The 13746-nt window shown below is 39.0% G+C and overlaps 1 protein-coding gene across 2 annotated transcripts in view; it reads right to left on the bottom strand.

Annotated features, from left to right (window-relative positions):
• asic1b (acid-sensing (proton-gated) ion channel 1b) overlaps window positions 1-13746 on the bottom strand; it is a 233644-nt gene that overhangs the window by 36350 nt on the left and 183548 nt on the right. For both annotated transcript variants that reach the window (XM_084737987.1, XM_084737976.1), the window contains one exon: window positions 2719-2869. In XM_084737987.1, the coding sequence (XP_084594113.1) occupies window positions 2719-2869 (151 nt within the window). The remainder of the gene's footprint in view (window positions 1-2718; window positions 2870-13746) is intronic.

Genomic DNA, 13746 nt, shown 5'->3' with positions numbered 1-13746 from the left:
TGCAGCTGCATTAAAATTAGAGTTTCAGGGTCTCCCGGAGCAGCACAGAGACTCAACTGTGCTGACGAGGGGTCGACGCCGAATGAAAGAGCCCGTAGCCTCCATTGATTTTATATCTGGCGAATGGTCGTGCTCTCGTTTGATTTATGCAGACGTGAAGCCTAACTGACAAGTGATACGATTATATTACAATGAAATCAAATTTTCCCAATCAATATCCATCTGTCTTTATTCACATTCGTCGATAATATTCCTTTTACACGGCGGGTGCTTTTCATATGATCACAGGGTGCATTTTTCAGGATGATCACTCATAATTAATGAAAGTGCAGAGTACAGTTCAGAGGATTTCATATTTCAGGTGCATAACTGAGCATAAATCTTCTGCAGATAAAACTAATTTTAAGCTATTTGGTCTAAAGCAGGGGTGTCAAACCTATTTATTTATTTACTTTTTTATTTTTTTATTTAGTTCTTGGGCCAAATACAGCCCATTCTGATCTGAAGTAGGCAGGACCATTAAAACCATTACATACTAGCATAAATATGAACACCTCCAAGTATTTTCCCTTCTTTTTGTGTAAATAAGTACAAATATATTGTGAGGAAGTTGACAATTAATGAACTATTTATTTATTGGGGCACATCAATTCTGCAGCCTTCAGCTTGTCTTCATAAACTCACCCTACAAGTAAGCTATTGCTTTGATGCTGACGCTGTTTCATAGGACTACAACTAATAATTATTTTCATTGTCGATTAATCTGTTGATTAGCGTCTCGATTAATTAATTAATCCTGTCCTGTATGTCTGTGTCCCCCACATGTTTGCAACAATTTTTCAAGTATCTCCTGTAATGATTATTTTCATTAGTGATCAATCTGGCAGTCATTTTCTCCAACAATCAATTAGTTGATTGGTCCATAAAATGTCAGAAAATGTTGATCAGTGTTTTCAAAAGCCCACAGCGTCCTCAAATGTCTCATTTTGTCCTCAACTCTAATATGTTCAGTTTACTGTCAAAGAGGACGAGAAAAATGACTCAAACTGATTAATCTGTTATCAAAATAGTTTCTGATTAAATTAATAATCAATTAATAGTCAATAAAATTTATGACTTAATGGCTTTTTTGTGGGCAGAGCTTAAGTGGACGCAAAACTTTTCCAAACACATTAACTAACACTAGCTAGCAAGTTTTGTTGGCTTGTTTCCTTGAATATATACGGTCACTGACACTCCAGGGACCGTGAGAATTACTTGGAAAGGTTAACTTTAACCAGCGGGAGCAGGCTGGCTGACCCTTACACACTCACTCAATGGATGGACTTTCTTCAATTGCCAAAGGACTGGGGACTGGCTGAGTCCATCACTGGTTGTACTTTTAGGCAATTTTTGTTAAATTTAATGGTCTGCACAGTGACAGGCGCTGCTCCACGCTGCTCTGTCCCAGGACACTGCTGTTGGCTGGACGATGGTACACTGTGACAGGAGGACGAGAGCGAGGAAAACAGCCTGTAGAGCCAGACTATTTTCACATCTAACACAGAGAATTAAAGATTTATTTCAACCAACCCAGAGTTGGTGATTGTTAGAGCGTGAAAAGACTGACTAAGAAAGTTTTGGTGAGTTTTATTTTGTTTCTGTTTGTTGAATTTAAATGACATTTGTTCTCCAGAGTTAACAAGGCAATTGAAGCCCATTTGGTAAAAGAGAAAAACTTGAATTCAGAAAGTGATTGATGGTATTTTTCTGTTTAATAATGAAAATATGTGTGAGAATATTTCCTTTCTTCACATTTCCTAAGTTCAGTTTGTTTATTTTTGTTTGTTTTTCTTTTTTTTTTTTTTGACTGGCAGCGGCAGCTTGTATGAAATTAACTTTGAGCCATTTCTACTTCGATTCTGACACGCATCAACACAGCAAGATGACATTTTAGCTTAATTAAGTGGCCTATTACTCTGTGTTTGCCTTCAGTTTTTTTCTTTGTTTTGCCTCCAGCTAACACGATGACATAATCATGATATCAGCCCAAAAAGGATCTATAAGGGAGCGACTGTAGGTTACACAGCTGCATCGCTAATCTTGAACAGTGAGATGCTGTGTGAAGAAACAGGAACTTGATCATTTTTCTTAGAAAAACTGACACTCTGTGTCCACTTTTCTCCTTCATGACAGACATTTTCCACTGGTGCTCATGCATGACCAGTGGCCTTTGATTAATAATAGCATATCCAGTGTAAGTCCTGTTACTCATATTACGAGAGCACAAACCCAGAATAGTACTGCATTTTATTGAAAAAATCTTAATGATTCTTAATTAATGATTCTATGCATTTTTCACACAATGCAAACCCATCCAGTGGGCCAGATTGGACCCTTTTAGAAGGCTCAGTTTGGCTCACAGGCCATTTGACACCCCTGGTCTTAAGTCTGCACATGTGCATACACTAAATAGATGTATAGATTTCACAATTACACCAAAGTGCTTGCAATGAGTGGAATACAGCTTAGACAAGTCTCCATCTGAGGTAAGGAAATTACGTAAAGGGGAATCCCTGAGATAGATTTCTTAGACAAGTGGCTGCTTTGGTGTTTAGTTGATTAAAAAAAAGTCTGTGCTTAAGGGCAAACATACACACACAATCTTGTTGTTTTAGCTGAGGTCTTCAGAACAGGTAATGGGATGTTTGCTGTGATGTATCCTCCAGGGAAGCTTACCAGTCTCTCCCCATACAGGCAAGTATTCATCCTGCTGGATATCCAGCATCAGCTCCAGGCCGTTGCCCATCCCACCCTTCATCGTCACCAGGAGGGGTCGTCCATCTTGGCCCGAGTTAAAGGTGTAGCACTTCCCATAGCGTGTGAATATCTGCAATGCACAAAGTGACAACCACGGGGGATTTAGTGAAACGTGGACAGAACAAGATGACAGCAAAGAGTCTGTCCTGACCCAAAAGTAACATCCCAGTTTGCAGCTCTGTGTGTTTAATCCTTGCGGTGCCGAGCGGGAGATTGTTTCAAAAGCGGCTGAGAAGCACCTACAGTAACCTGTTCTTGTTACGCTGTCAGTCACAGACCTCAGAGGTCTTTGTGTTGAGATGCTGTTGACAAACGGAGCTCTCACCCCTCTCAGTGCTGCATGATACAGTATGTGCTTGAGTGAATATGACATTTTATTTCAGAGTGGGATACCCTGTGACTGAGAAATCTCACACACACCGACAATGACTGCGGGCATCAAAGCAAATAAGGTACTGAAGTTCTTTTCAATCAGATAAAACCTGCAGAGAATATAATGATTTTAAATATTGTAGGAAGTGATGACTGCCATTAGAGCTGAAACAATTATTCAAATAATCAATGAGGCAGTTGACAGAAAATTAAACAGCTACGATTTTGATAAGTGATTAAAAATGTAATTTACTGGTTCCAGCTTCTTAAATGTGAGGATTTTCTTGGGTCAGAAAAAACAAACAATATGGATACATCGCCTTTGGCTACAGGAAATTAAAAATTGTTTTACTATTTTGTGACATTTTTATGGAACAAATATTGATCAGTGAATCAAGAAAATAATTAATTATAAAAAATCTATTGATCATGAACATAATGTTTTGTTGCAGGCCTAATTATCAAATCTAGGGATGCAAATAAAATTGCATTACACTTCATGATTAAATCTGCCAAATTTTCAAAATTATTGTCTGGTCTTAAGAAAGTGTTGTGTACGCCCACCACACACCAAAATTGACATGTATGAATTAGGGCTTCAACTGACAGTTATTTTCATTATTGATTAATCTGCCAGTTATCTTCACAATTAATTGGATAATTGTTTAGTTTAATTTTAAATGTGAAAAATGCTCGTCATGATTTCTCAGAGCCCAAAGTCCATTCATACCATCTTTTGTCCAAAACTAAAAGACCTTATATTAACCATCATACACGACAAAGAAAAGCAGCAAATTCTTATATTTTAGAAGCTGAAAGCAGTAAATGTTTGGTATTTTTGCTTGAAAAATGACTGAAACAATCAGTTATCAGTTATCAAAATAGTTGGCAATTAATTTTCTTTTGATTGACTAGACCTAATTGATTAATCGATTAATCTTTGCAGCTCTGATGTAAATGAGTTGGTTTGTTCATGTTCATGGGGATTACATGTTTTCAGTCTGTCGTTACTTTCACACACAGGCCAAAACACAACAGGACCTAGTGAGGTGGCACCTCTCCGTGCTACCAGTCCACAATTCGAACTGACTGGTTCATGCTGAACATGAACCAGCCACCCAACAGTTCCCAAACCAGGTCCTTACAGTCTGAGCTCCTGACAGTGCAAAGAAACTGGAATTTTTGCCTTTTTTTTTTTTTTTTTTGCATAAAATTGACTAATTGTTCAAATATCAAATGACAACTAAGTGCACTACAGCCAAATATATTGATATTATGACAGCTATATTGTTTCTTTTTTCTTTTTTAGCTTTGTAGGGATGTTTGTCGAAAGTGTTTGATAACCAAATTTGAGCGATCATTGCTATATTAGCTGATATACTGATATCGGAATTTTTTTGCTCTCTAATATCGCTATTGGCCCCAAAAATCCAGTAGCGGTCAGGCTCAAGAGTGCACTCTCCCAACTGGATTTGAGAAAAAAGAGGGCAGATCAAGTGAGCTCAACATGCTGCAGCTCCACTTTTATCTCCACAGTATGACACAAATGTGAAAATGCAACTTGGCATTCGACACTAAACATGGCGCAGTCTCTTCAAATCCAAACTATACCTGCCCTCAGATTACGCTTCTGGAGAAATGTGTTCTGTCTTATTAGGTCGTCAGCCATAAACTGTACAGTGGCATCTTCTGGAAATCTACTACAGAGCGCAGCATGGAACGGTGACCTATTGGCAAAGACTTGACTGGCAGTGAACTAATGGATGTGTAATCGAATCATAGACATTAGGAAATGGAAAGCCATGGCCGGGATCCAAAATAAAACGTTCTTCTACTTTGTTGTCGAGCCCCATGATTGCGAGGCCTGTATCAAAGCATCCTTGCTCACAATTAACTTATTATTAACCTTCCAACATTTTGACATTCGTGTAGGAAATGGCAAAAGGAAGTGGAGGAGTCATTGTGGAGAAGAAATTATAAAAAAGGAGCAGAAAAGTAATGACAGAATTAAGTCTGCTTCTCTCTTTGTCTAAATTCTTTCTTTGCAACATATAATAGAGATTGTAAGAAAACAGGACAAATAAGTACAACACAACACAGATATGTTGTACAAAAGCCTTTTTTTGCTGAGGCTGCCTAATAATGTTGGAGCTGTATTTCTTTTGAATGCACTGTGAGGACCTTGGGAACACAGAGGGAGGCGGTTATTACACGGGTGACTTCTGAGTCAGACATTAGCACTTTATGACAAATTACTCAAATGTCACAAACACCAGATGCACAGAGCTGAAAATACTGCAGCCATGTTTCAGTCTCACAAAGGAAAAGTTAGCTTAATGTGAATCCTGTTCAGTGAAGTGTGTGAGAGAAGGAGAAGAAGAATGGAGCGCAGATCACGATGGATTGCCTCCCACAGGGCGCGGCCATGGAGGAGCTTTTAAGGCACAAAGTGGTGAAATGTAATAAAAAGCCTTCCGATATTTGGAGACAATAAGAGATGTGACCTTTCAAGTGCATAAGTGGCCAAACTGAGTCAAAAGCAGTTCCGGCAACCAGCCCCCTCCTGTGTGCCGTGACTCCGGAGCAGGATACAGACATCAATAAAATGCCCCTGAAATCCATCTCAGTCGAGGAGTCACCGCTTTCCATAATCAGATCAATGTTTATCATTACTCTTTGGAATATAAGGCACAGAAATCTAATTATATCTTGGCACCACCTGCATCAGAAGCACCAACTCGAATGGGTAAAACCACAGAGGAAAAAGGTGAGAACCAATGTTGATTTCAAGTTGAAAGCTGGTTAATATGTTATATAACATCTACCTTTTCAACCATCTAAAATAAGGTTACAACATCAACATGTCACAAAATTAACATGTGTCTAAACATTTTAATAGTTTTTTTGATTCCAGGTTGAAGCAGAGACGGTGTTGGCTTATTTGAAGCCATGTCTCCAAAGACATATTTCACTAGGAAGTGAAATCTGGTCTATCTGGTTTAACTTTTCATATAAAATGTCATAAAAACAAACTATGTGCTGCCAACAAGAAGCTTCCAGGACATCCTAATGGGAGAAGTTCTTAATGTGTGGCCTCCTGAAAAGAGATTTTTAATCTTAGTGCGACTCTCCCTGGTCAAATAAAGGTTAAACAAAATGTAAAATAAAGAAATTGTGCTTCTTGCTGTAGCCAATTTGCAAGTACTTTGACATACTGGTTACAGCTTTTACCACTCTTTGTATTCATGGTGCTCTTAAATTGTATTATGCATGACTTATTTAACAGTTTGTGTGCTTGATTTTATACTTATTGCAGATTTGTGTGTCTGATTTTATGCTTCTGCGTCTGATGTTATTGCTGTTATGTTCGACACATTTCAGGATTCACTGCTTAAACTATGTTTTGTGCTGTTGTACCGTGCCTTGTCGAACTTAATTAAATGATAATGAAACTGAATTTCAGGCTGAGAATGGATGTAATTGGGGACAGGGGAGTGGGAGTGTCATTTCAGGAGGATTAAAATGTATGGAATAATTAATACTCTAACCCTGATTATTTATTATGAATATTATGAAAATCAGTTACAGATTCTGAGAGTGACATGTAGCACAGTCTCCTCTTTGTGTTAACAAGATGCAGTAGCTGTTATGCACAGGTGACAGGTGTGTTACAGTCATTCTAAATGTCCTTTCAGAAGATAAGATTGTCAGTAAGCTGCAGAAGCTTACAAACACATTTTCAGACATTTGTATTACAAATTCCTGTCACGGTGGAGGCTGAACTCTTTGTCATCTGGGTTAAAACAGGTCGAATGACATCAATAATCTGTTAGTTATGATAACTCAATCAGTGAACGAGATAAGTGAAAACACATCAGAAATACTACACAGGTCATTTTTTAGTAACAAAAAGCAGGAATTATAGCCTACATAAGAAATTTGGCCAGAATATTTTTTCAGATTCATATGTTGCTCATATTGTCTATGAGGGTTGGAAAGAATGAAAAGACTAATACATAGCTTTACATGTTTTTCTGCTGAGTTTGAATGAACTGTACTCTTGTAATGTAAATGAATTTTTCAGGATGTCTGGTCACAAAAGAAGTGTAATGAACAGGGAGATTTGGTAGATGAGTGGGTTAAAAAAAGGTTAAAAGCAGATCTTTGATCCAGGCAGCTGGACTTTGTGGGTGGCATTTTTTCTGGCTTTCAACTGAGAAATATAGTGAGGCTCCACACTGATGATGGGCTACTATTGGCATGCTTTAGTGAATTGAAAATATTATTGTTGCAAATCTGGTTAAATATGGCCTAACTGTGAATGTTCATTCAACATCTTCAAATAGTGCATGAAAAAAACACATTTCTTCACTTTTGAACCAATTCTGAATGTCTTTTTTTTTTATGGAAAATGCTCAATGGGTCCAGACAAGCGAGCCACATTTTACTTACAAATCTAAAACTGACCAATTTATGAGGACAATTTCTGTCTAAGGCTTTATCCATTTACAGCTTACCAGGACTGATTCCACAGGAGACACGTTTCAACATTCAGAAGCAAAGCTGCTCACAATGAAAAGCGTTTGGCAGATACACATCAAGAAAACAGTGATAAGATTGTTCATGTCTGTGTGGCAGCGTGCGCGCCTGTTTCTCAGCGTGCACGCACACATTCGTACGAGAGTATGAATGAGCATGCTTACATGGGAGAGTGCGTATACTGTATGTGTGCATGTGTGCAGCCACCCTTGCTTGCCATCTGTGTGTGTGTGTGTTGATAATGTGGTGATTGACTACAGGAGGGCCTGTAGTCAGAGTTGCTGTGGTAACCAGGAGATTGTGCTGGCTGCATTGAGTGAAGAGCAGCAGCAGCAGTGGGTGCTTGCGTGGTGACCTTGGGGAGTCAGGATCTTCATTGTGTTCTGTACCTTTGAGGTTTGTGCTCAGTCTCAACACACATCTTCACGTCTGTCTATCCAACAGCCTGTCTGTCTTCAATTCAATGCTGTTTGCAGTGTTTGTGCGGCGTAAAATTTCCCAAATATATCCAAACAACTCAGCAGGAGCGCTGAGTTATTTCTGAAAAATGCAACCTTTTACCAGAGGCAGAAATCCCCCCTCAAAAACAAAACATTAAAGAAAAACTCTAAACTCATTAATTCTAAATGAAGTGGAGCGATCAGGGCAGTATTAAAGAGTGACAGCAAACATGTGACTTGTTGCTGATGTCCTTGTTACACAAACACACTCTTAGAAAAAAAAAAGATGCCAACTAGAACCATAACAGGTTCTTCAGCTTGTCCCCTGAGAAAAAACATTTTTGGTTCCAAGTGGAAACTTTCATAACCCTCTCTCTGGGGGTTCTATCCAAAACATTTCCACATTCAGGCTGATAACAAGAACCCACCCAGGGGTCTATCAAGAACCTTTTCATATTCCAAGGGCATTATCTAGAACACATTCAGGGGGTTCTACTGAGAACCTTTTTATATTCTAAGGGTTTTGTCTAGATCCCACCCAGGGGGTTTTATCTAGAACCCACTCAGGGGTTCTACCGAGAACCTTTTTATATTCCATGGGTTTTATCTAGAGCCCTAAAACCCACCCAGGATGTTCTACTGGCCATCCCTTTATATTATGGTACAAAGAACCCTTGATAAAAGAGTTCTTCGAATATTTCAACAATAATTTACAAACTCTTTCTTCCAAAAATCGATGGAACCCTAAATCGTTTTTTCAAAAAAAGAGTTTTTCAGAAGTAGATGTTCTAGGTAGAACCGCAGCCCTTTTGGAACCCATATATCTAAGATTGTACATTAAGCACTGGGATGCTTTTCTGAAGAGATAAATGTCCTGCTCAACACTGAGCTCTATTCGGAACACTGCATTTAAAATGAGAACCTGCATCTTCTGAACTCGTAAACACAGAAATTAAATATTCAAATCGACCCCACCTATGGAGAGAAGCACTGAGACATCACCCTCTGCCGTTCTTGCAGGGTGTAGAAATGTCACCATCTCTCTCTTGGATAAATAATTCACAGACAGACAGCCCAAGACTGTTGAGATGGCCCTCGGCTATCCTTCACATGACAATGTGACAAGGATGCACAAGCTGTTCCCTAAAGTTGCCAGGGAACCACTTTCCCCCCCTCTCCATCAGAGCTGAGCACAGAGGTGCAATGTGTTATGACAGTTACAAAAAACACACACCTATGAAAGATTGTCTTGGTGTGTACTTGGCACTGAATCGACTCAGATGAAAATGGGATTTGCTGGTATTCTCACTGTGTTAAATGTAATTTATGGTCAACAAATGCAACAATTAATGAGTGGATAATGAAGTGTGGCAGTTTACCTTTCCGATGTAAGCACTCTCAGTTATTGTACTTCATCTGTATGTGGAGGGAGCGCTGCACAATGCACAACATCAGAAGAAAAAATATACCAGAGATTTGAATCAAAACCAGCCTCAATAAAAACTGAACATTGCTGTGAGCTTATCAAATCCCATCTCATCTCGAGGAACATTTAGTTGTCGTTTTGTGGCTTTCAGGCATATCACACATTTCTAATCAGCAGATGAGAATCCAGAAAAGCTACAAAATACCTTTTGAGTACCGTTTGAAATGTTTTTTCAACCTCAGTTTTCAAGGTCAAGAATGAACTCTGAACTTAAATTTTTAAATATCTGGAAATCTGCCTTGAAATAGTAGAAAGGAATATATGGTATCAAAGTTTTGTTTTCTCATTAAGCATCCACAAAACTATGATTGAAAATAAACATTCATAACTATTTTAAAACCTGGTTTAAAAATAGCTAATTTTGCTGTTTAGACCATTTATCGAGTCTGTGCAGGCATGGTAGATCATTTTTTGATTGACACCTCCCTCAGAAGTACCAGCATGGAAGCTAAGTAATATACTGCTGTGGACCGCTGTGGACAGAAGCAGCAGAAAATCACATTTTCTTAAAAAAGGCCCACCTGAAAAAATCAATATCAGGTTAAGTGTATGCTATATTTAGAATATTTTCACAGCTTTACTTGGCTGTCAGCCTTCTCGGATGGGGAACTGAGGCTGCCATGTGTGCTCCCATCGAAGCCACCAAACTTCTTTGACAAAATCAGTCATTTTATTTCACAGAACACCGGAGTTGCTGGTTAGTTTGTTTGCGTCATTGTGACTTTGGTGTTTTAACACATTCCTCCAGATGCTGCTGTTATTTCCTGCAGATTGCAGCAGCAGTAGATCGGAAAATGTTGTGTTCTTCAAGGTGAGACTACAGTTTCTGTCAAAGCAGTCTGGACAGATATCACGGCTTCAGTTCCCACATTGTTGCACTGGTTCAGATTCAAGTGGCAGATTAAACTGGAGCAGAGAAATCTTCTTGCTGGGTAGGACAACTGTCTCAACATTTGCCGTGTCACGCAAATACATCTGGCAACTCACTTGCCTGATTGTGGTAAATGTGGAAATTTTCCTGCTTTTCTTCATTTATTACCAAATATCTTTGGATTTTAGAATGACAAAACAAGACATTTAAAGACATCACCTTGGGTTTTGAAACAGTGACGAATATTTTTCACTATTTTCTGACATTTTGTAGACATTGCAGCCCAAGATTAAACATGACAATTAATTTTAGTCTTTGTTGCTATTTGATAACTGGTGATAAAGGAAACAGAACAGGGGCAAACCCAATGTCAGGAAAGTGTACAAAAACTTAACAGACAGTACTTCATATTTGGATTTAATAAATTTAATATTAATAAAAAATGTTAGTTTACTTTTTTGATACTTTTTAGGTGCTTACTGCACACAAGACCAGACATCGCATGGTTGGAAGACTACTGTGGATTTGGGTTTCCAGTGGCTTTAATGTAATGAGGATAAGAAGTCCTAGAGGTGCTCAGAATCATGAAATCATTATCATGTTGGCAGCTGAGCAAACTCATTCTGCTGATGAGGACCGTGTGATACTGCCAAAAGCCAGAAAAACTACTAAATGGACCTTGAAGTGAATGTGTTTTGAAACCACTACAAATGTAATGTTTATCACAGGGCATTACATTGCAGAGGATTACTCTGTCCATCCAGGGACCAAAACAGGCGCCAGCCACCAGCCAAATGTAAAACATTCAAGTGGAGGGTAGATTTGCTTCACTCACCAGCCAAAAAAAAACAATGGTTCTTTGTTGAATAGTAAAATTTGAACGTTCACTTGCGATTTGGCTGGTGGACAAAAACGTTATTACACGCTGTGTCCACCTGTTGTACTGCACAGGCATCCAAAATGCCTCTGACAAGTTGTCGTAAAGCAGGTGTGAGTTAAACGGGTAGGTAGAGAGAGCTGAAAGGATACTTTTCCAGTCAGAGAGAATCAAATGCATCATACCTGTTGAATAAAATGTGTATGGACTAATGATGCTACTGCTGGTAGATAAAAAAGTATAGTGTATTTTTGCATTTAAGATTGTTCAATCTGCACTGATCAATATGTGTAATGTGAAAGCCGTCACTTATGGTTATGACCTCTGCAGTTCTCCTCGGCTCTGCTGAGGTTTTAGTGTCTTTCAGCTCATAATTTTGGTTTTGCGGCTGGCAACTTTACTGTTTTAGGTTTTAGTTCCATCACAGAGCTCTCATCAGAATCACTTTCAGACAAAGCAGACAGCTGTCGCTCTGATAAATTTACTATATACTTCCTGCCCAGCACCAAGACTAGCTGGTGAACATCTAGCATTTAGCAGCTAAAGAGTCACATATTTACCTTAAATGGATAGTCTGGATTATTTCAAGTGGGGTTAGATGAGGTAGTTATCGATAGTCATTACCTACAGTAGATGGTGGTCAGAACGCCCCGTTTAGAGAAGCAGCAGGAGTATTGTGTAGGAGGATAAGCAAAGTACTGCAATGGACAGGGTCATATAGCTACCTAAAAATCAAAATCAGCTCAAGTGTACGCTGTATTTAGAATATTTTCACTGTTCTACCTTGTTGACAGATGGTGGAAAACTGCTATTATATAAGCCAAATATTACGCTCACCAAACAAAGCAGACTCCATTAGCAAAATCAGTAATGTTGCCTTACAGAATGTGGGAGTTGCTGATCTACCGTTGCCTCAATCGGTTTGTTTGTTTGTGTTATTGTGTGACATCCACAATAACAGTAACACAATAACACAAACAAACTGACAGATTGAGGCAGCCGTAGACCAGAAAGTCCTGTGTTCTGCCAGGTAAAATGACTGCTTTTGCCAGTGGAGTCTGGTTGAGCAAGAGGGAGTGATATTCAGCTTGTATAACGGTGGTTTCCTGTCAGAAAAGGCTGGCATGGTAAAGCAGTGGAAATATTCTAAATATAGCGTACACTAAAACTGATACAGATTTTTTTTAGCTGGGTCTTCTTTTAATGAGGCTAAAATATGTTTTACTTCTGACTCTGTCTAACGTAGTAAATTGCTTAGCTTCAGTGCTTTTACTTTTCTCTGCTTCTCCAAACTGTTGGCGTCTCAACCTCCATCTACTGTACGTAATAAACTGACTATGGATAAGTATGTCATGTAACCCCACTCTGAATAATTTTCCCTTGAAGAGCTAGAGGAGAGAGCTAGAGTAACATTAGCAGGCAATAAAATGTTAATGTACAGCTTGTAGTGCCGCCCCCAAAAGGACAAAACAATTATTCAATTAAATCAATTATTATAGGTCGAAGCAAATTGGCAAATTCACAAGTCTAGATGAAGGTTGCAATACTTCACGCTCACTGTTCATGTTCTATATGATTAAAACTTAATCTGTTATTACACAATATTGTAGCCATTCTGTAAAAATTAAAACTGCTGCAGTTTTGAATGCCTGGTCAATTTCTTTTATCAGATAAAACAAAAGCACAACTAAATACCGAGCCCACAAACCCACAGTTGTTTGTAGAGGCTTTACCAAAGCTTAAGAGTTTTGAAGTGGACTTTTGTCCAAACATTTCACCCACGACTCTACAAAAAAAAGCACCCTTTACATTGATTATCCAGACAGGAAATATGGAGAGTAAATACACCATCAGTTTGATTTCCCAGTAAGATTTAGGCAAATTGGTTGGAAAGCTGTCAATCAATACGGTTCACAGGAGGGAAAGGGGTTGTCTGCATGTTCTCGGATGGATTTTGTAACTGAAATCAATGTCTGGGACCCACGAGTGAGGAAAGGCCTGCCTGATGAAAATTAAGCATGTGTGTTGTTAAAGCACGGATGAAGAAGGTTGGAGCGGCTGCATGGAGGGAAGGATGAATTGATTAGCCCAGTGGACCAAATTTATGGAGCTGCGAGAGAGACCCAGCAACATGGGGGGGCTCCTGGACACAAAAGTCAATAACATCCTGAAACCTATTGTATGTAGACAAGCTCGTCTTCCTCCTCCACACCTCACTTCTCAAGTGTGACTGATTCTATTGGTCTGACTCATGCCCACGGCTCGTCTTGCCTGTCCTGAGGCCAAACCGGGCAACATCGATTATCTATGCACTAGCACATATCCCCAAAACTCAGACCTCGGCATTATGTTTATCTCTGAA

This window comes from Lutjanus erythropterus, chromosome 2 (genome assembly GCF_056507025.1).
Source record: "Lutjanus erythropterus isolate fLutEry1 chromosome 2, fLutEry1.hap2, whole genome shotgun sequence".
Lineage (NCBI taxonomy): Eukaryota > Metazoa > Chordata > Actinopteri > Lutjaniformes > Lutjanidae > Lutjanus > Lutjanus erythropterus.
This window is presented reverse-complemented; position numbering and strand designations above follow the sequence as displayed.